This window comes from Thamnophis elegans, chromosome 12 (genome assembly GCF_009769535.1).
Source record: "Thamnophis elegans isolate rThaEle1 chromosome 12, rThaEle1.pri, whole genome shotgun sequence".
NCBI lineage: Eukaryota > Metazoa > Chordata > Lepidosauria > Squamata > Colubridae > Thamnophis > Thamnophis elegans.
In genome coordinates this window covers 11,722,085-11,741,654 of record NC_045552.1, presented here as the reverse complement: position 1 = coordinate 11,741,654, position 19,570 = coordinate 11,722,085, and the positions used below count along the sequence as shown (strand labels likewise).

The window sequence follows — 19,570 nt, the reverse complement described above, 5'->3', positions numbered from 1 at the left end:
AAGCATCTACCTTTTGATCACGTGACCATGGAGCTGCTCCGATGGTCGCAAGTCCCTTTTTTCCAGTGCCGTTGCAGCTTCGAACGGTCTCTAAACAAACCGTTAGTAAGTCGAGGACTTCCTGTATTTATGCAAGCGTGTGTGCATGCGTGTGTTATGTATTGAACTGGCCCCTTTGCCCTGCAGCATTGGGAGGGTACGGATGAAGACGCCCACGACAAAGGGCGTCCTAAACCTGGATGCATTCAAAGAGGAGACGAGCATCATCAGCGAAAGCGAGCAGTAAGTGTATTGGCTTCAAGCTACAGGAACTCTGGAGTTTACTTGCTGGCTGGCTGGCCTGTAAAATCTTTCCTTTCCGATGTCTCTGCAGGTCTCCGATGGAGCATTCTCCTTCCTTGGCGGCATTGCATTCCCACCCTGGATCCCCGGAGCAGATCCAGAAGTCTGTGCTGGAACATGTCTGGCATAGATACGCAGGTAGAGGCTTCTGCTTCCGTCCGGTTTGGGGAAAGGGCTCCAGAAACGTTGGGAAGGCTCTCGATTAGTTCTTGATAAATACCACCCTGTTTCCCTGAAAATAAGACCTCCCCAGATAATTAGCCCAATCGGGCTTTTGAGCAGATGTGTTAAAATAAGCCCTCCCCTCTAAAATATTTAAATGCATGCACAGCCAGTCCCCACCATTTCCTGGGGGGGGGGGAATGCCCCACGCATCCCACATGTACCTGTCATCCATGCGGAACGGCCTCCCACAAACCCAAGCTACTGCACCCCTTCTGTTAATGGCAGTTGCAAAAAAAGAGGGGCAGGCCGAGTGATCCCAGGGCTGGCAAGAGTGTGCCAGAAACAGAGACAGAACTTCCGGCCCTCTCTGGATCAGCTGATCTGTGGGCTGAGGTTAAGGGACCTCCTGCACCTCAAAAATAATAAGACCTCCCCGAAAATAAGACCAAGCACTTATTTTGGGTGGTTCAAAAGAAAATAAGACCCTGTCTTATTTTTGGGGAAACACGGTATATTCCAGGAGACTCACACCAGTCTTCCTTATAGTCCTACACCAGCATAAATTCAAAAATAAAATGGCAATTTTTACCTAACCCCTGGGGATAACCAGCCTAACGTGGGAATTACATGGAGGTCTGAGAATCCAAATCCTCATTTGCTCGTAAAATTTAATGGGTAGTTTTGAACCTGCCATTCAATAGCAATAGCTATTGCTATAACCTGCCATTCAGCCTAGCCCTTGTGTATCCCCTTGTATCCCTGTGACTCATTCATACACCCTATTCACCCTCCCCGATCCTCACTACACCTCTGTGACCCTCACCGTGCCTCCTTCCACCATACTTCCCTTGTACCTCCCTGCACCCCGGCCTCACCACACCTCCCTCACCCAGCATCAGCCACTCACTTCCCTGCCATCCTGCTCGCAAGCCACCTGGGACTTTCAATTTCCTGCCTGTTTCCCCAGTGATTTGCCTGTGGGAAGCCAGCAGGAAGCTGCCTTGCCTAGCAGCTGTGCGGTTCAGTTAACAATAGCAATGGGACTGCAGGGACTGCTAACGCTAAGCAATGCAGTCATGCTTTGCAATCACATCACTCAGCAATGGAAATTGCCATTGTAAGTTGAGGAATACTTACATAAACGCAGAAAATTGGAATGCATACACAATGCATTGGTCAGTTGGTCATCCCAGCACTATAGAGCGGTCAGCGTGGGTATATAGGTCCAGTGCTCGAACAGACAGCATACCTGACTCTGGAATTCTAAAAGTTGCAATTGCAACTCCACACATCTGGAAAGAACGGGCTTAAGAAATACCTAACTGAAAATGTTAGGGGAGTAACAATTTCTCAACATCCCAGGGATGTTTTTTTTTAAAAAAAATTATGCTTTGTGAAATGACAGTTCTTGCCAAACCACTTTTTCCTCCTCAAAAAAGATCCTTGAGTTTTCTTATTTTCCCCTCTGCTCTCATACAAGTAGCCCCAGTTCATTTACTGATAGTTTTCAAAGTTACAGCGGCACTGAAAAAAGTGACTTGTGACCCATTTTTCACATTTAACGACTTTTGGGGGCAGCCCCAGGATCCCATGATCAAAATTCAGGTGCTTGGTCCAGACTAATGACCGTCGCTGGGCCCCAGGGTCACGTGATATTGCTTTTGCGATTTTCTGACAAGCAAAGTCCACGGGGAAGCCAGATTCACTTAACAACGGTGTTGCTAATTTATCCATTGCAGTGACTAGCTTAACAACCATGGTAAGAAAGGTTGTAAAATGGGGCAAAACTCCACAAACGTCCCCCTTAATGACAGAAATGTTGGGCTCAATTGTGGTTGTAAGTCAAGAACCACCTATATTTTTTGGCCCTTCTGTGTCCCATTACCCAAGATCTTGACACAGGCAGTCTCCGCGGAGCATACAAAGAAACCCCAACGCGTTGGGCCTCTCTTTTGCCTCTAGGAGATCTTTCCAGCTCGGACGAAGACAACCTGAAACAGGAGGACAAAGAAAACGAGGTGCCCCGCAAAACGCAGCCCCACTTGTGTTTTGAGATCACCAGCGAGGATGGCTTTAAAGTGCAGGCTGACAGCATTGATGGTGAGGAAGGGACCAGCCTTGGCAGAATTCCTTTCACCCAGCGGTCACCAACTGGTGGTCGTTGGCCCCACCTGGTGGTCCCTTGAGAAAATTTGGGTGGTCCGCAGAAAAAATATTTGCATTTTTTATATTGCACTAAATTGGGGGTCCTCAAACTACGACCCCTGAGACGGATGCGTGCAATGAACGCTTGTGTTGCTGCAGAGAGTCTCCCCCTTCGGCGTCTTTTGGTGCGGGTCGGAGGGGGGCAGAAATTTTGACTCGGGCTCTGTTTCATCCCCTTGGTGTGGGACTTTGGGCGAAGGCTGGAGGGAAGTGCTGCTGGTGGCAAAGAGCTGGAGGGCCTCGTTCCAGTGGGATGGCATCATGGCTTGAAACTAGCTGCCAATTCTTTCTGATGGTGGTTGCTTAGCTCCCAACAACTGCTTCCTGTTGGGGCCCTAAGGAGTCTGGGCGGGCAGGCGACGCAAGGAGTGGTTGGGAGGGGAGGGGCACGCAGAGGCTGGCGAGGCGCCCCTTTATGTGAGTGACATCGAATTGGCCATGCCCACCCAGCAGGTCATTAGGCAAATCCCTTTAGTGGCCCACGGTATTTAAAATTATGAATTTAGTGGTCCCTGAGGTCCCAAGGTTGGGGACCTCTGCTTTAACCATTCTCTCGGGTGCTCTGTACCGCCTGCAAAGCTCCCTCAATAATGGTGGATTAGTACGGATGGGTTGCATTTTCTTGGGGTGTCGGTAGAAGTCCAGGGGAGGCTTGCTTGAGAACCTTTTGGAGTTCCTAGACGTACCCCCAGTCACCCTCTGCCGAATCCCCTTACATTGATAGGTGATTACATTTGCAGTGAATTGTCTAGGCCTCTCCTAATATAACAATTCATTTGTTGTTGTTGTGCTTAATGCCCCCCTAATCCCTTACGGCAGTGGTCTCCAACCTTGGCAACTTTAAGACTTGTGGACTTCAACTCCCAGAGTTCCTCAGCCAGCTGCTGGCTGAGGAACTCTGGGAGTTGAAGTCCACAGGTCTTAAAGTTGCCAAGGTTGGAGACCACTGCCTTATGGGGTGGAGTCGGGGGCAATTGAATGGAGCTGAGTGTTTACTGGCCGGATGCCCTTCTTGTCTCCAATGCAGAGTTTTGTTCAGCAGATATATTCTCATTGTGTCCAGAGAGAGAATTATCAGCCTCTACCTAGAATCGAACTCAAAGCCTCCTGATTGTGAGGCAAGAGCTCCACCTCTAGGCCACTGCACCACTCCATATAATAGTTAATTTGTGTTCTGTCTATATTCAGGTGCCTGGAAAGCAGTGATTGAGAAGGTCCAGGAAGCTCGCACCAATGCCCGGCTCAAACACCTGTCCTTTGCAGGTAACAAAAGTTCTATGCCAGTGGGGATTTCTCAGCCTTTTCCATTTGAAAGGAACAAGCCAGAGGAGGGAAAGGTAGATTAGCATAGCATTGGGCTTTTTCCTGTGCAAGCAGGACTTCTTGGGACCAGGCCTGGGTGCTGAATTGCACGCACCTATTTTTCCTTACAGGAATGAATGGAGTGAGATTGTTGGGGATGCATCACGATGCTGTCATCTTCCTGGTGGAGCAGCTGTACGGGGCCAAGGCCTGCCACAAGTATAAATTCCGATACCACCAGCACGAAGGCGAGGAAGAGGAGCTGCCTCTCAATCCTCACGGTTGTGCCCGGGCTGAAGTTTATGTCAGGTGGGCGAATAGGTTTCCTTTTTTTTTTTGTATAGGATAATAACCAATGCAGGTCCTCGCATAATTAGAATTTGTGACGTTCCGGGCCAGCTTCTCCATTGTTGTAAACCAGCTGAGAAAGTTGCAAATTATGATCGTGTAACCCTGGGACAGTTAGGATCAGAAAGGTCGGCAGTTCGAATCCCTAGCCCCACGTAACGGAGTGAGCTCCCGTTGCTTGTCCCAGCTTCTGCCAACCTAGTATTTCGAAAGCGTGTAAAAAATGCATGTAGAAAAATAGGAACCACCTTTGGTAGGAAGATAACAGTGTTCCATGCGCCTTCGGCATCTAGTCATGCTGGCCACATGACCACGGAGACGTCTTCGGACAGCGCTGGCTCTTCGGCTTTGAATCGGAGATGAGCCCCGCCCCCTAGAGTCGGGAACGACTAGCAGGCATGTGCGGGGAACCTTTACTTTTTAACCCTGGGACAGTGCAGTTCTCATAAATACGAGTCAGTTGCCATGCACCAGTTCATAAACACTGACCACAGGAATGCTGCTATGGTTATAAGCGCAAGCACCGGTCATAAGTCACCTGCTTCATGTTGTTGTAACTTTTGAGTGGTTGCTAAACAAACAGTCATAAGTCGAGGACTACCTTCATTTGAAGCCTGTGCAGCAATAGAAAGGGGTTCCTGATCCAGTAGATTTTGGAAAGCAGGCTAGAATGCGTGAGAAAAAGCAATTGAAAGGACAGATAAATCCATTTGGGTTCTGAACAATCCTCTATTCCTTCTCCTTCAGGAAATGCACCTTTGACATGTTCAACTTCTTAGCCTCTCAGCATCGTGTGCTTCCTGACGGTGGCCCTTACGATGAAGAAGAAGATGAAGTACAGCTGAAATCCACCAGGTAAAGAGGCCCTCTCGATTTCATTGTCCCGGAGCTGGAGTAGACATCATGTCGTCTGTTCTGACTCTTTTTTTTATATATATATATAATTTTATTTTATTTTTGTTACATAGACAACATAATCACATAACAATAGAAAAGGAAAGGCAGAGGGAAAAGAAGAAAAAAAAAACCCCCACACACACAAAAAAGGGGGAAAAAAACCCATCATCCCATACAGTATGTCATTTGATTACAGGTGCATCCCTACTACGTTTCCCCCCATACACACACCCCGTATCTCTCTGTTATATATTTAATAGACACCACAATAACCTAGGGTTTAAAAAAAAAAGGGGAAAAAGATCCCAAAAAGGGGGGGGGGGGGACAAAAAAAAAACCATCATCACATGCAGCATGTCGTTTGGTTACAAGTGTTTTAACATCTGCATCTTCAAATAATATTTACCGTCTCAAATGTTTCATCTAATATAACTAAAGGCCTCATTTTCATTCTACAATATATATTCAGTTAACATTAGCTTTATTTTCCCCCAGAAAGTATACTTATATTTATTGTTAACCTTGCATTTCATACCTTCAAACAGAGATCTTATTCCTTCATTTTTCAACAAAACATAGCTACCTATATATATACCAGTTTTCATTTGTTCCCCTATTAGAATTGCTTATTCTGTTCTGACTCTTGTGTTCGGTAATATCATGTCCAGCAGCTCTGTGCAACCAAAACAACTCGATTCAGGCTTATTGAAAGGAGAAAAGGAAGTTGTGTTGCAGAAATCTTGGTGCCTAGATTTTAAATATTCCATTTGTCTTTTTAAGTTTGTTAGGATGAGAACCGCTTGATTTTCTTAACTAACTACTTGTTAGCAAGTTAATTATTAGTACGGAGTTGGCTCCCCGTTTTCCTAATAAAGAAACGATGTGTTCGTGTTTCAAATTTGATGATTTTGCAAGCCATCAATCTATTTTTCCAGATTTTATGGCATTCACTGTAGACGCAGATTTATTCATGAGTAGAGAACAACTCTTGAAATCGGGTTAATTAACTCTTAGATTTCTGATGTCAAATAGAGCTGCATGATAGCTTCTAATTAGGTTCTAATTGGAACCTGCAAAATCCTAATTACTGATTTTGAGGTAGATGAGCTATGAAACCTGTAAAGTGCTTTTTCTTCTTTAGCTAATAAAACTAAAAGCCTGAACAGCCTGTATCCCTAATAACAATCTTTCCGCCACATCTGTACCAAAGAATTGCTCTAAAAAAAGGGGGGGGGTTATTTCCTGCCCCAAATCATATGCCTGTTCACAATATCCTGTGTAATAGCTTTGAAAGAGCCAGTCATGTGCTTGTGTGGTTTAGGGCCTGATCTGATCTATTATATCTTAGGCGAGCCACCAGCTTGGAGCTACCCATGGCCATGAGGTTTCGGCACCTGAAGAAAACTTCCAAAGAGGCTGTGGGAGTATACAGGTAATGCTTCAAAGGGATCACAGAATATAAAGTTGCAAGGGACCTTGGAGGTCTTCTAGTCCAGCCCCCTTCCCTGCTCAAGCAGGAAAGCCTACACTATTTCAGACAACAGGTTTTCCAATCCCTTCTTTAAAACCTCCATTGTTGTAGCACCCACAATTTCTGGAAGCAAATTGTTCCACTGATTTAAATTGTTCTAACTTATCAGGAAATTTCTCCTTAGTTCTAGGTTGAGTCTCCCCTTGATTAGTTCCCACCCATTGCTTCTTGTCCTACCTTCAGGTGTTTTGAGGACTAACTTGACTCCCTCTTCTTTGTGGCAATCACTTAGAACAGGGGTCAGCAACCCGTGGCTCTGGAGCCGCAAGGGGCTCTTTTATCCCTCTTCTGTGGCTCCCTGTCGCTGGTCGGCTCCACAATTGATAGGGCTTTTGGTTACGACAGGTAGAGGAAAAAGGACGCCGCGCTAGGAGGAGACTCTCTTAGAGCCGAGGTGGCGCAGTGGTTAAATGCAGCACTGCAGGCTACTTCAGCTGACTGCAGTTCTGCAGTTCGGCTGTTCAAATCTCACCGGCTCAGGGTTGACTCAGCCTTCCATCCTTCCGAGGTGGGTAAAATGAGGACCCGGATTGTTGTTGGGGGCGATATGCTGACTCTGTAAACGGCTTAGAGAGAGCTGAAAGCCCTATGAAGTGGTATATAAGTCTAACTGCTATTGCTATTGCTATTGTGGGGGAACCAGACTTCTGGTCGGCTCCAGAATTGAACAGGGGACTTCCGGTTAGGACCTTCATGGCTCTTTGAGTATTTAAGGTTGCTGACCCATGCCTTAGATAGTCCTTCTTTCCATTAAGCTAGAACCTATCCATTTCCTGCAACTTTTCTTCATATATTTTAGCCTCCAAATCATCACTTCTTTTAAGTCTTCCAGACAAAGTGTAGACAAAGCTATGTCCCGCAATTGTTCCAGGATCTTGGGAGAGCAAAAGTCCGACCAACTTCCTGGGTTAATTCGTATGCCCTCTTGTTGGTTTTCACCTGTCAAATGTTCTCTCCCTTTTTAGGTCAGCCATCCATGGGCGGGGCCTGTTCTGCAAGCGCAACATAGACGCGGGAGAGATGGTGATTGAGTACTCCGGCATTGTCATCCGTTCGGTGCTCACCGATAAGCGTGAAAAGTACTACGACAGCAAGGTATGCTGATGAAGGAAGGGTAAAGGAAAAAGGGGGGGGGGGCATGCTGGAAAAGGAAGTATCATGGTAGCCAATTTGTCCCAAAAGGGCTTTTTCAAAAGGCAACTGGACTTCCTTTGTTTTTTTCATTGAAGACGTTTTGCTTTTCATTGAAAAATCTTCTTCAGTTCTGATCTGAGGTCAGAACTGAAGAAGCTTCTTGGGTGAAAACAGAGGTGGTATTCACCAGTTCTGATGAACCAGTAGTGGAAATCTTGAGTAGTTTGGAGAACCGGTAAATACCACCTCTGACTGTCCCCATCCCTGCCTCCCGAGTCCTAGCTGATCAGGAGGAAATGGGGATTTTGCCGCAACCTTCTTCTGGAGTGGGGAGGGAATGGAGTTTTACAGTATCCTTCCCCTGCCATGCCCACCAAGCCACGCCCACCAAGCTATGCCATGCCCACCAAGCCACGCCCACAGAACCAGTAGTAAAAAAAAAATTTGAATCTCACCACTGGATGAGAAGCAAAATGTCTTTAAGGAAGAAAACAAAGAAAGTTCAGTTGCCTCTAGAAAAAGCACCTTTGGGGCAACCATGACCTGGATGACTGAGAATCTCCATAGACATGATGCCAGCTTGTTCTCCTCTTATCTCTGTTGGGTTCTTGATGTTCTCCGAGCAAGCTACTCTTCCTGCCATTATCAAGTCAGGTAACCTCATCATCGCAAGCTTGTGGTTCCCCATTCAAACTTTCCGTCCCTTGGGCGGAACTCATTTCCAATTTTTCTCATCCTTCATGAGGACTAGGGCTTCCTCTCTGCAACCAAGTTAGTTAGTTATAGTTTATTAAACTTGTATGCCGCCCTATTCCCAGGGGGACTCAGGGCGGCTAACAAACCAAATAGGGAAAGGGGGAGTACAAAAGACAAGAAGACAAAAACAAATACAAAAACGAATTAAAAACACATCAACAGCCACAACCATTCGAGTGGGGTTGGGAACTCATCAGCCCCAGGCCTGCCGGAACAGCCAGGTTTTAACGGCTTTGCGGAAAGCCTGAAGGGTGGTGAGGGTCCGAATCTCCACAGGGAGATTGTTCCAGAGGGCCGGAGCAGCCACAGAGAAGGCCCTCCCCCGGGGGGTCGACAGTCGACATTGGCTAGCTGATGGAATCCGGAGGAGGCCTAATCTGTGGGATCTAATTGGTCGTAGGGAGGTAATTGGCAGGAGGTGGTCTCTCAAGTACCCAGGTCCGATACCAAGGATCCCAACCGCACAACCCTGAGCTCCGTGGAGTCTCTTTTAAACTCCCTTTTCCTTCCTCGCAGGGCATTGGGTGCTACATGTTCCGCATTGATGACTTTGATGTGGTGGACGCCACGATGCACGGCAACGCCGCCCGCTTCATCAACCACTCCTGCGAGCCCAACTGCTACTCCCGCGTCATCCACGTGGAAGGCCAGAAGCATATTGTCATTTTCGCCCTGCGCCGGATCTTCCGGGGCGAAGAACTCACCTACGACTACAAGTTCCCCTTCGAAGATGCTGGCAGCAAACTCCCTTGCAATTGTGGAGCCAAGCGCTGCCGTCGTTTCCTCAATTAAAGACCGGTCCCTCACCTGGCTTTCCAGTTCCATACGCTTGCCCAGCCTCTTCCCGGTGTCCGCGGGAAGCCAGGCCAAGCGGATGGAAGGGGAGCTTTAATCATGGCATAACCTTTTGGCGGGCTGCTGCGTTGCTGACTCATCCTTTTTAATCCCTTGAAGCGTGTGACTCCAAGGGCCTCAATCATCTCCAAAGAGCATCAGGGATGCCCGTCTTGTGGGTGATGAGGAAAAGCTCTTAGCAGCAGCTCGGTCCTTTATTATTATTTTTTTCGTGGCTTGAAATTATGAGACGCAGAGATCCAGGGCAAAACAAAATGCGGGAAGAATCACCTCTTATTTGTGCCCCTCTCCTTCTGCTTCATAGACCTCTTTCCCTTCTTCTTCCTCCTCCTCCTCTTCTTCCCCCTCCGCACCTCCCCAAATCCTGTGGGGCAAGAACAATCTTTTATTTTGTACTTTTAAATTTTGTGGGTTCCCCCCCCTCCTTCCTCCAAGATGATCCTCTGTTTTAAAGAAGAAGAAAAAAAATACATCAAACCCAGGAGGATGTAAATAGTTGTACAAATTTCTAAACCTGTTTATTTTCTATGCACTTTTTTTATTTAAGATGCTCAGTCAACTCAGACGGGAAAGGGTTGGATTCTTGTTGGTATAATTTTAAATAAAAAGCAATTTTGACACAAGATTGTGTCTTCTATGGCTGTTCTGATCTAGGCTTCCCCCAAAAGCACAAGGCCAGAGTCCTGGTCCCGAGAAAACCCCTTTTATTAAAAGAATGTGAATTCCTCCCATTCACATTCAGGAAACGCCTGGCAGAGTGTCTTTCAAAGGAATGTTTATGGCTACAAAACTTATCTATCTGGGAAAACTGCCATGTAAATATTTCCCAAATGAGGGGCTGTGCAAGGAAAGACTGGGCACAGAGTCTCTGAGATTCACGGACAGATCTTCACACTCCTGAAATGAATCTAACGACGACCGAACGGTTTCCTGCAAAAGCCCACTCCCCTTTTGCTCCTCTTTTATTTCCTATGGGAGGGGCCAATCACCTTCCACCTGTGACTTTACTCCCAAGTCGACCCTGATTTCTGAGCTGTTCTTTTCTTCTGGCAGCTCTGCACATGCGCACACTGGGAAGAGGCTCCAGCTGTTCCTCTGCCTCACTGCTGTCTAGCTCCGTGGGCACCTGATCACTGCCAGATGACCTCGGCCCTGCCTCTGCCTCTGATGCAGAGCGCTCGTCCGAGCCTTCCCCAGCCTCCAGGACTGGCCCATGCTCCTTCCCAATCTCCTCACTGACCAACTGTCCTACCAGCACCACTGGCTGCTGGCGGGCCACAACAATGGCTTCGGTTGCTTTAAATTTCAGGATGAGGGAGAATGTGTGAATGTAGAATAAAACCTCTCTGGAGCAGGTCAGTGGTGGTTCTGTGATTTAGTGAACTTTCCTTGGCTATAACAGAATTGAGAATACACAACTTGCGACTATAATTGTTCACAATTTGCAACTAGAATTGAACCTGCTGCTTACAGTGACTTGTAAATTAGGTTAGTGTGCGGCCATGCACAATTTTACGACCTTTTTTTGTTGTGGTGGTTAAGTGAAACCATTGTTCACCCGGGAGCATTTTTTTTTTGCCAGAAACCAGAAGTAAAAACTGGTTTCTGGCAAAAACAGAGAGTAACTGCAAGACACTGCAAAAGGCTGTGCTGTGCTGTAATTTGCCTCCTTGCAGCAAACAGTGAACAGCCTGTTTCAGTTTCATCTTCAGCACATCCTGATTAGCATAAGCAGCTGGTTGCTGAGTGCCCAAAGAGCATGGATATTGGATCTTCAAATCCAGATCAAAAGAAGCTTTTTTTCTGGGTCTTTTGCAGCTTTTACAGTTGATAAGTGATCAGTTGTAAGTCGAGGATTACCTTCTGAATTTTCTCAAGCAAGCCTCAATATAATTGCTGCCTAAATAGCAATAGCAGTAGACTTATATACCGCTTCATAGGCCTTCAGGCCTCTCTAAGCGGTTTACAGAGAGTCAGCATATTGCCCCCAACAATCTGGGTCCTCATTTTACCCACCTCGGAAGGATGGAAGGCTGAGTCAACCCTGAGCCGGTGAGATTTGAACCGCTGACCTGCTGATCTAGCAGTAGCCTGCAGTGCTGCATTTAACCACTGCGCCACCTTGGCTCTAAAATGGCTTACTGGCCTCCTTTAGCACTAAATGCAGCTGACCAGACAAGTTTGGTTTGAATTTGCCTCTGTCCAGGTTGCTTTCCCTAAAAACAAAACCCTCGGAGCAAGGATTTAAAAGAATTCAGACATTACAAACTCAGCGACACCAGTTGTACTTCCAAAGATTTTTGTACAACTAGGCTGGCATTTCCACATGACTTGGGGACATATCCTCTCTAGTACTAGCTGGCTGGGGAATTCTGGGAGTTTGAAGTCCACAAGTCTTACCAAGGTTGACTCAGGCCTGATATACTCCATCTTTCCCAAGTTCTGAATGCATTGCAAGACTAAAACTCAACACAACTGGCACTGCTTGTTCAACCACATTTGGAGTCAAAGCTTAAGGCATACTATTGAGAAGTAGCAGAGGCAAGGCACAGGCAGGGAGGTTGAAAAAAAACCCAACCTGGTGTAGGACGTTGGCACCCACCCCTCTCCTAGGAAAATGAAATATTTTAGGAAATATTAAAAGGGCAGAATATTTCCCCTAAAAGGGAGGCAGAAATTCAGCCCCTCCCACCTTTGTCAATGGCTCATTAAGGCCTGAGCTAGTCTATTCTACATAACAAAGATCTACCTCCTTCAGGCAGAGCTATAGTAGGAATGGCCCAAAGCCCTTTGATTACATCATCACCCAGCAAGGCTCAACCAAGCTTGGGACTCAGGGCAGCTTATTGAGTTGCCCTTGCATAGCCCCAGGGGAGTCTGACAACCAATCAGAATACAAGCTCAAATTCAAAGCCCAACAGAGGGTATAAGTCTATCTCACACTCTCACCCATGTGCCTTTTCCCCCAGGACTTCAAGCCATGTGGTCCTGTCCACCATTAAAAACCATCTTTCCGAGCAGCCTCCATGTTTCCAGTGTCTTTCTCCCCACTTGGAACTGAACCCAGATGGACATTTACACAACGGCAAAATAAACAGCTTCCACAACCACGGCAAGGGCAATGACCACATTCATACTCGGCAACATCACGTAAAGAGTAGTATCCAAGTTGTAGCACTGATGCGACGATTTTGGCCCCGAAAGACCCTACGGCGGCATTTGTGAGGTGTCATTTGGACTCTTGCAGACACTCATGTGACAAACTCCTTCCACAGGACGGTCACAAAAACCGCAGGGATATAAAAAGAAGTGGAGATTTCACCTTCATTTGGATGAAGTCACCTATACGAATTGTTTTGCAATTTGGAGCTGTAATAGAATAACAGAATAAGTTGGTCCAACCCCCTGCTAAAAAAAAAAGACTTATTGTCTGTTCTGGCACTTAGGACCATCATAGCATCCCTTGAGATCACATGATCAAAATTTGGGCACTTAGCAACTGCCATGTATTTACGATGGGTCTAATTTCCCAGGGTTACATATATGGCATTAGATCAGAATAATGTTAGAAGGAAACTTGGAGGTCTTCTAGTCCAACCCCTATACCATTTCAGGCAAGTGCAATCTCTTCTTAAAAACCTCCAGTGTTGGAGCATTCACAACTTCTGGAGGCAAGTTGTTCCACTGATTAATAGTTCTCACTGTCAGGAAATTTCTCCTTAGTTCTAAGTTGCTTCTCTCCTTGATTAGTTTCCACCCATTGCTTCTTGTCCTGCCCTCAGGTGCTTTGGAGAATAGTTTGACTCCCTCTTCTTTGGGGGATCCCCTGAGATATTGGAACACTGCTATTATGTCTCCCCTAGTCCTTCTTTTCATCAAACTAGACATACCCAGTGCCTGCAACCGTTCTTAAAATGTTTTAGCATCCAGTCTCCTAGGTATATACCAGTGTTTTTCAAATTAGGCAACTTTTCAGATGTGCGGACGTCAAGTCCCCAGAGTCCTGCTGGCTGGGGAAGCATTGAAGTCCACATATCATTTTTTAAAAGCGCCCATTTTGATAAATACTACTTTAAAAAAAACCGACACGGGCAGCATTCGGAGAAGTGGGGGGGGGGGGGGACAGTTCCGCACATGACTTCCTTTTAAAAAAAGAACTACAACTACCGGCATCCTCTTCTCCGACGAGAAATGCAATCCCATCATGCGGCGGGGTGGGCGTGATTTCGCCCTGTTGATTTCAAGAAGTAGACTTTGCAAAGTGGTAGAATGACTTGGGCTGGATCCCGAATAATAATAATAATCCAGGAAGTTCTAATTATAGCCGCCTTGTTTATTTTTATTTGTTAAATTTGCTTTTGCCTAATTATGACCTGGAGCAATTGTTAGTAGTTTATTTTTTTTTTCTGGGTGAACTTGCAGATTGTAATATCATTCAGATTGGCTTCCTTTGGGTGAGCCACAGAAGACAACTGGGTGCCCACATCTCCTCGGCGACTTCGCACTGCAAGTCCTACAAGCCGCAATGAGGATAGAGTAGAATAGAATTCTTTCTTGGCCAAGTGTGATTAGATTACACAAGGAATTTGTCTTTGGTGCATTGGCTCCCAGTGTACATAAAGTGAAATAGAACACATTCATCAGGAATCATAAAATGCAACACTTAGTGATAGTTATAATTACCAATAGGCAATCAAATCGTACTAGGAAACAAAACAATATGAATTGTAAAGATACAAGCAACATGGTTAAGGTCATAAGTGGGAAGAGATAGGTACCAGGAAGGATGAGAAGAATAGTAATTAATACAGTCTTAGTAAATTATTGACAGTGTTGTGGGGATTAGTTGTTTAACAGAGTGATGGCATTCGAGGAAAAACTCCTTGTGACTAGCTGTTCTAGCAGAATAAGCCACGATTAGTCAAACAAACAAACAAACAAACAGAAGAGGACTTGTCGTCCAAAGCGACCTGCGAGATCACTTTAGGCCATTCATCGAGAAAGTGTGCCTCTATTTACGTCTATGTGGCCCCTTGAAAAAGCACCTTTAGGATGCCTCTCCTGCCCTCCGAGCTCTCCTTGGGCATTTCCCAGCAGCTTGCGGACCACAGCTCCCAGAGTTCCTGGCGGCGGGGCGGGGCTTTCGAACAGGAAGCAGCTGCGCCGCGAAGGGAGAGGGAAAGGGAGGGGGGAGGCTCTTTTTCGGGCGGGGGTCGGAAGAGCGAGGCGGGTCGGGTCCCCTCTGGAGCGCCGCTCCGTCAAGTCTTCAGCGCGGGGCTTCCTTTCTTTCTGCCGCGGGGCTGGGAGGGGCAGCCGTGGGCACCATGAACCTGGAGCGCGTCTCCAACGAAGAGAAGCTGAACCTCTGCCGGAAATACTACCTGGGTGAGCGGGTCCAGCGCAGCCTGATTTTTTTTGGGGGGGTGGGGTGGAGGAGCGGCTTCGGGGGAATCCCCTCCCCACAACCCCCTGAATGCAGCCCTCGGTCTCTGCAGGGCGCCAGGGGTGGGAGGGAATAAGACTGGGGTCCTTTTTTCAAAAAAGGGGGTCAAGAGGCAGGGGGCTCAGCGGAAGTGGGTCGGTGGATCTTCAGAGGCTGACTGGGGGATTCTGGGAGTTGAAGTCCAGGCCCCTTTAAGTGGTCGAGTGTGGAAAAACACTGGACTAGTTCAAGGAAAATAGATTCACCGTAGCTGACTGGAGGATTCTGGGAGTTGAAGTCCAGGCCACTTCAAAGTGATGAAAGAAATGTCCTTCTGGGTTTGGCTCCAAGTGGGGGAAAAGACACTGGAGACGTGGAGGCTGCTTGGAAAGATGGTTTATTGGTGGACAGGGCCACATGGCTTGAGTCCTGAACAGAAAAGGTGATCACATGCTTCAATGTTGGTGGAGAAGAGAAGGAAGGACTGAGATGCTGAGTCCCTGGTTTTATGCCCTCTCTGGCCTTTGATCTTGAGCTTGTGTTCTGATTGGTTGTCAGACTCCCATGGAGCCATGCAGGGGCAACTCTCTAGGCTGTGCTTTGAGTCCAGGTTTGGTTGAGTTTTCAGATGCCATGTGGTGAGTTGGATAAAATTCCAATATTATCATGCCTTAATCCCCCCCCCAGAGCTGAAGTGGAGAAGTCTTTATTATGTAAAGGGACTAGCTTGGCCGTCTTAATGGCCCATTGACAAAGCGGAGATGGGCAGGAAGCTACAGGCAGCTATTCTGTCTTTTAAAACATCTTTCTTTCTTTTCACATCCAGAGAAATATTCTGCCTTTTCAATATTTCCTAGGATATTTCATTTTTCTGGGAGAGGGCTGGGTGATAACTTCCTACAAAAGTCCACTTTGAAAAACACTGGGCTAGCTCAAGGAAAATACATTAAACTGGCTGACTGGGGGATTCTGGGAGTTGAAGTCCAGCCACTTTAAGTGGTCGAGTGTGGAAAAACACTGGGCTAGCTGAAGGAAAACAGATTCACCCTGGCTGGCTGGGGGATTCTGGGAGTTAAAAGTCCAGGAAAGTCCACTTAGGAAAACACTGGGCTAGCTCACGGAAAATATAGTCCCGATGGCTGGCAGGGAGATTCTGGGAGTTAAAGTCCACACATCTTAAAGATGCCCAGCTTGATAAACATTGCTGTCAAATATAATTTACTATTTGATTGTGGGGATTTAACAGGTTAGCTTATTATTCATTTAACGTATGGCATATCATACATGGACTAGCAATATAATCATATTTCTATTAGATTAGTGGAACCTGGTAAAATGAAAAGATCTATGTTCAAATATCAACGCGTAGGCCATCTAACCATTGAAGTGTAGCATTGTTTATATTAAAAGATAATCAGATACTGGAAGAAAATAGAGTACATAATGTCTTTCTCCCATCTCTTTAGGTGGCTTTGCTCTGCTCCCTTTCCTGTGGCTGGTGAACGTTATCTGGTTTTTCCGAGAGGCCTTTTTAGCACCCACATACACTGAGCAGCTTCAGATCAAGCGCTGTGAGTTTCCTGGGAGGACGAGGGGGCAGGAGGGTATTCTAGTGTGTACAATATGTCCTAAGTCGGGTATCTAATTCAAGGCCCCGGGGCCACCCTTAAAACAACAAAGGACCGGCCCGCGGTGCCTTTAAAGCCCTACATGGCATCGGACCTGGGTACCTGAGAGACCGCCTCCTGCCAATTACCTCCCATAGACCGATCAGATCGCACCGAACTAGGCCTCCTCCGGATCCCATCTGCCAGCCAATGTCGGCTGGCGACTCCCCGGGGGAGAGCCTTCTCTGTTGCAGCTCCAGCCCTCTGGAACGAGCTCCCCGTGGAGATCCGGACCCTTACTACTCTCCCGGCCTTCCACAAAGCCACTAAGATTTAGCTGCTCTGGCAGGCTGGGGGGGGGCTGTTGAAATAGCCAGCCCCACTGTAACTATGAATGTTGTGTATTTTAAATTGTTGTTTGTCTATTTGTCTATTTATCCCCTTCCTTTGTTTATTGTAAGCCGCCCGGAGTCCTTCGGGAGTGGGCGGCATACAAGACCAATAAAATACAAAAATACAAAAAAATAATACCAGAGAAAATGGAGCTTGGGAGGACTGTGTGTGGCTCCCACAAGCTCTGTTTTTGCAGGGGTTGTAGGAGGCCGTCGCGGCCAAAAATGGGGCTTGGGGGAAGCCACACGCGGCCCTCCTGAGCTCTGTTTTTGCTGGCAGAAGGCTAGCAAAACAGACTAAAAGCCAAACAAAACGAGAAATGTTTCCCCTTTTGCATTTGAAGGGAGAGGAAAGGAGAAAGGGAAAGAGGAAAAGAAAAAGAAGGAAAGAGGGGAAGGAAGAAGATAGCAATAGCAGTTAGACTTATATACCGCTTCATAGGGCTTTCAGCCCTCTCTAAGCAGTTTACAGAGTCAGCATATCGCCCCCACAGTCTGGGTCCTCATTTCACCCACCTCGGAAGGATGGAAGGCTGAGTCAACCTTGAGCTGGTGAGATTTGAACCGCTGAACTGCAGATAGCAGTCAGCTGAAGTGGCTTGCAGTACTGCACTCTAACCACTGCGCCACCTTGGCTCTAAAGGAGAATGAAGAGGGAAGGGAGGGAGGGTCTGAGGGAAATGCTGCCTTAGCACTTGGCCACATAGGTAGCAATAGCAATAGCAGTTAGACTTATATACCGCTTCATAGGGCTTTCAGCCCTCTCTAAGCAGTTTACAGAGTCAGCCTATTGCCCCCAACAACAATCCGGGTCCTCATTTTACCCACCTTGGAAGGATGGAAGACTAAGTCAACCTTGAGCCGGTGAGATTTGAACAGCCGAACTGCAGTCAGCTGAAATAGCCTGCAGTGCTGCATTTAACCACTGCGCCACCTCGGCTCTTTTAAGGTGGCCCCAACATAAGCGACATTGAGCTGCAGCCCTCAGTGAAATCGAGTTTCATCCCACCCAAGACAACAACCCTGACTGGAACTCAGTTCTTGATGAGATGCTGGGATGGGAGATAAAGCATTGGGGGGGGGGGGGGGGCGAAGGGATGCTTAATTATTTTCTGGTCATTTCTTTCCACCTCTTCACAGATGTCCAGCGGTCAGCCTTAGGTCTCCTTTTCTGGGCGATTGTGCTCACAACGTGGAGCTGTATCTTCCAGGCCCGCCGGGCCGAGTGGGGCGAACTCGGCGACTACCTTTCCTTCACCATTCCATTGGGCATCCCCTGATGCACCTCCTTCCTTAAGGTCCCCAAGATGGACTTCTGCATTTTACTGTCGGACTCCTTGAATAGCCTCCCTGGCTAATCTTTTTTTTCTTAATATCTCCTTTTCATGGGATCCAGGTTGGGATTCTATTGTGGTAAACTATGGTGGGGGCCGCCTCTTCTCTATATGGTTCTCTGTCTGGATCATCAACTCCGGCTCTCCTTGACTACAAGAGATGATCAATAAAGATAGGATGATCTCTTCCTGTTGGCCTCCAGCGTGATGGTGTTGTGAGAAAGGGATGAGTGGTGTGGGGTGAAACCTCTAGTTCAGAACAGGTGTTTGGGTTAGTGCATACACTTTGAGCTGCTTGTTTCTTCTTCTTCACCGGTTGTTCTGACCCCTGTTCTCCGCTCATTCAAAGACGACAGGCAGACAAACTTAAAAGGAAAGAACTTTATCAGTCCTCGGCTCAGACTGGCTGTGAGCCCAAAAATAAACAAAAATAAAGTCTCTGGCAAGAAGATAACAGAATGCAAAACAAAACTCTTACAAAACAATTCACTTCTCCAAGTGTCTCCTTGAATCAGGGTTACAGAAAGCAAATCACTTCTCCAAGTGTCTCTCACAAACAAACCACGACCGATGAATGATGAACGTTGACTCCTGCAACCAGGGCGTGGCACCATCCATCCTTTTATCACCAGAAGATGACACTAACGAGCCCCAGCTGCATTGTTAATCTTGCATCCCGACTCAACTCACAGCAAACTTCTGCTGAGTCACAACAGCCGGTGATGCTAAACTTTTTGGCACCGAGTGCCAAAAAGGTCACACAGAAATTTCGTGTGCACGCTCGTCGGGGCCACTCTATGCAAAAGCCAAACTTCCGGGTTCTAGCACGCATGCACGCCCACTGATCAGCTGGCTGGCGCGCATGCCCCAGCCTCTTTTCAGCACTGCCGTGTGTATGAAGAGATCATGCTCCAGAAAAGCCGAACTTCTGGGTTCTGGCACACATGCACACCAGTTTTCAACACGGCTGCGCATGCGAAGAACAGCTGATCGGCGTTTGTACATGCGCACCAGAAACCTTGAAGACAAAGGGAAGGCTGTGTGTGCTGGGTGACATGGCTTCGCGTGCCACTTTGAGCATGTGTGCCATAGGTTTGCCATCACGGTTCTTGACCATGGCCATTCTTGCTTGATGTTCTTGGTTGAGAAGCGAAATATCTTCAAATAGAAACAAAGTCCAGTTGCCTCTTTTAAAAGCAGCTTTGGGACAACCATGATCTGGATGACTGAGAATCTCCAAAGACATTTGGTCCAAAGCTGGTTTTCATGTTTGAAGGCAG

The 19,570-nt window shown here is 47.1% G+C and overlaps 2 protein-coding genes across 2 annotated transcripts in view; both read left to right on the top strand.

Annotated features, from left to right (window-relative positions):
* KMT2B (lysine methyltransferase 2B) overlaps positions 1–10,171 on the top strand; it is a 77,165-nt gene extending 66,994 nt beyond the window's left edge. Inside the window, 9 exon segments of the mRNA XM_032227095.1 lie at positions 187–282; positions 374–480; positions 2,470–2,607; positions 3,901–3,975; positions 4,146–4,323; positions 5,110–5,217; positions 6,608–6,691; positions 7,756–7,885; positions 9,197–10,171. Coding sequence (XP_032082986.1) covers positions 187–282; positions 374–480; positions 2,470–2,607; positions 3,901–3,975; positions 4,146–4,323; positions 5,110–5,217; positions 6,608–6,691; positions 7,756–7,885; positions 9,197–9,472 — 1,192 coding nt within the window. The 3' untranslated portion in view covers positions 9,473–10,171.
* Positions 10,172–14,717: 4,546 nt separating this feature from the next.
* On the top strand, positions 14,718–18,479 carry PSENEN (presenilin enhancer, gamma-secretase subunit). Its single transcript, XM_032227070.1, has 3 exons — positions 14,718–14,920; positions 16,424–16,528; positions 18,097–18,479. Exons 1-3 carry the CDS (start codon positions 14,860–14,862, stop codon positions 18,234–18,236), a joined length of 306 nt encoding a protein of 101 aa, XP_032082961.1. The 5' UTR covers positions 14,718–14,859; the 3' UTR covers positions 18,237–18,479.
* The last annotated feature ends 1,091 nt before the right edge of the window (positions 18,480–19,570 follow it).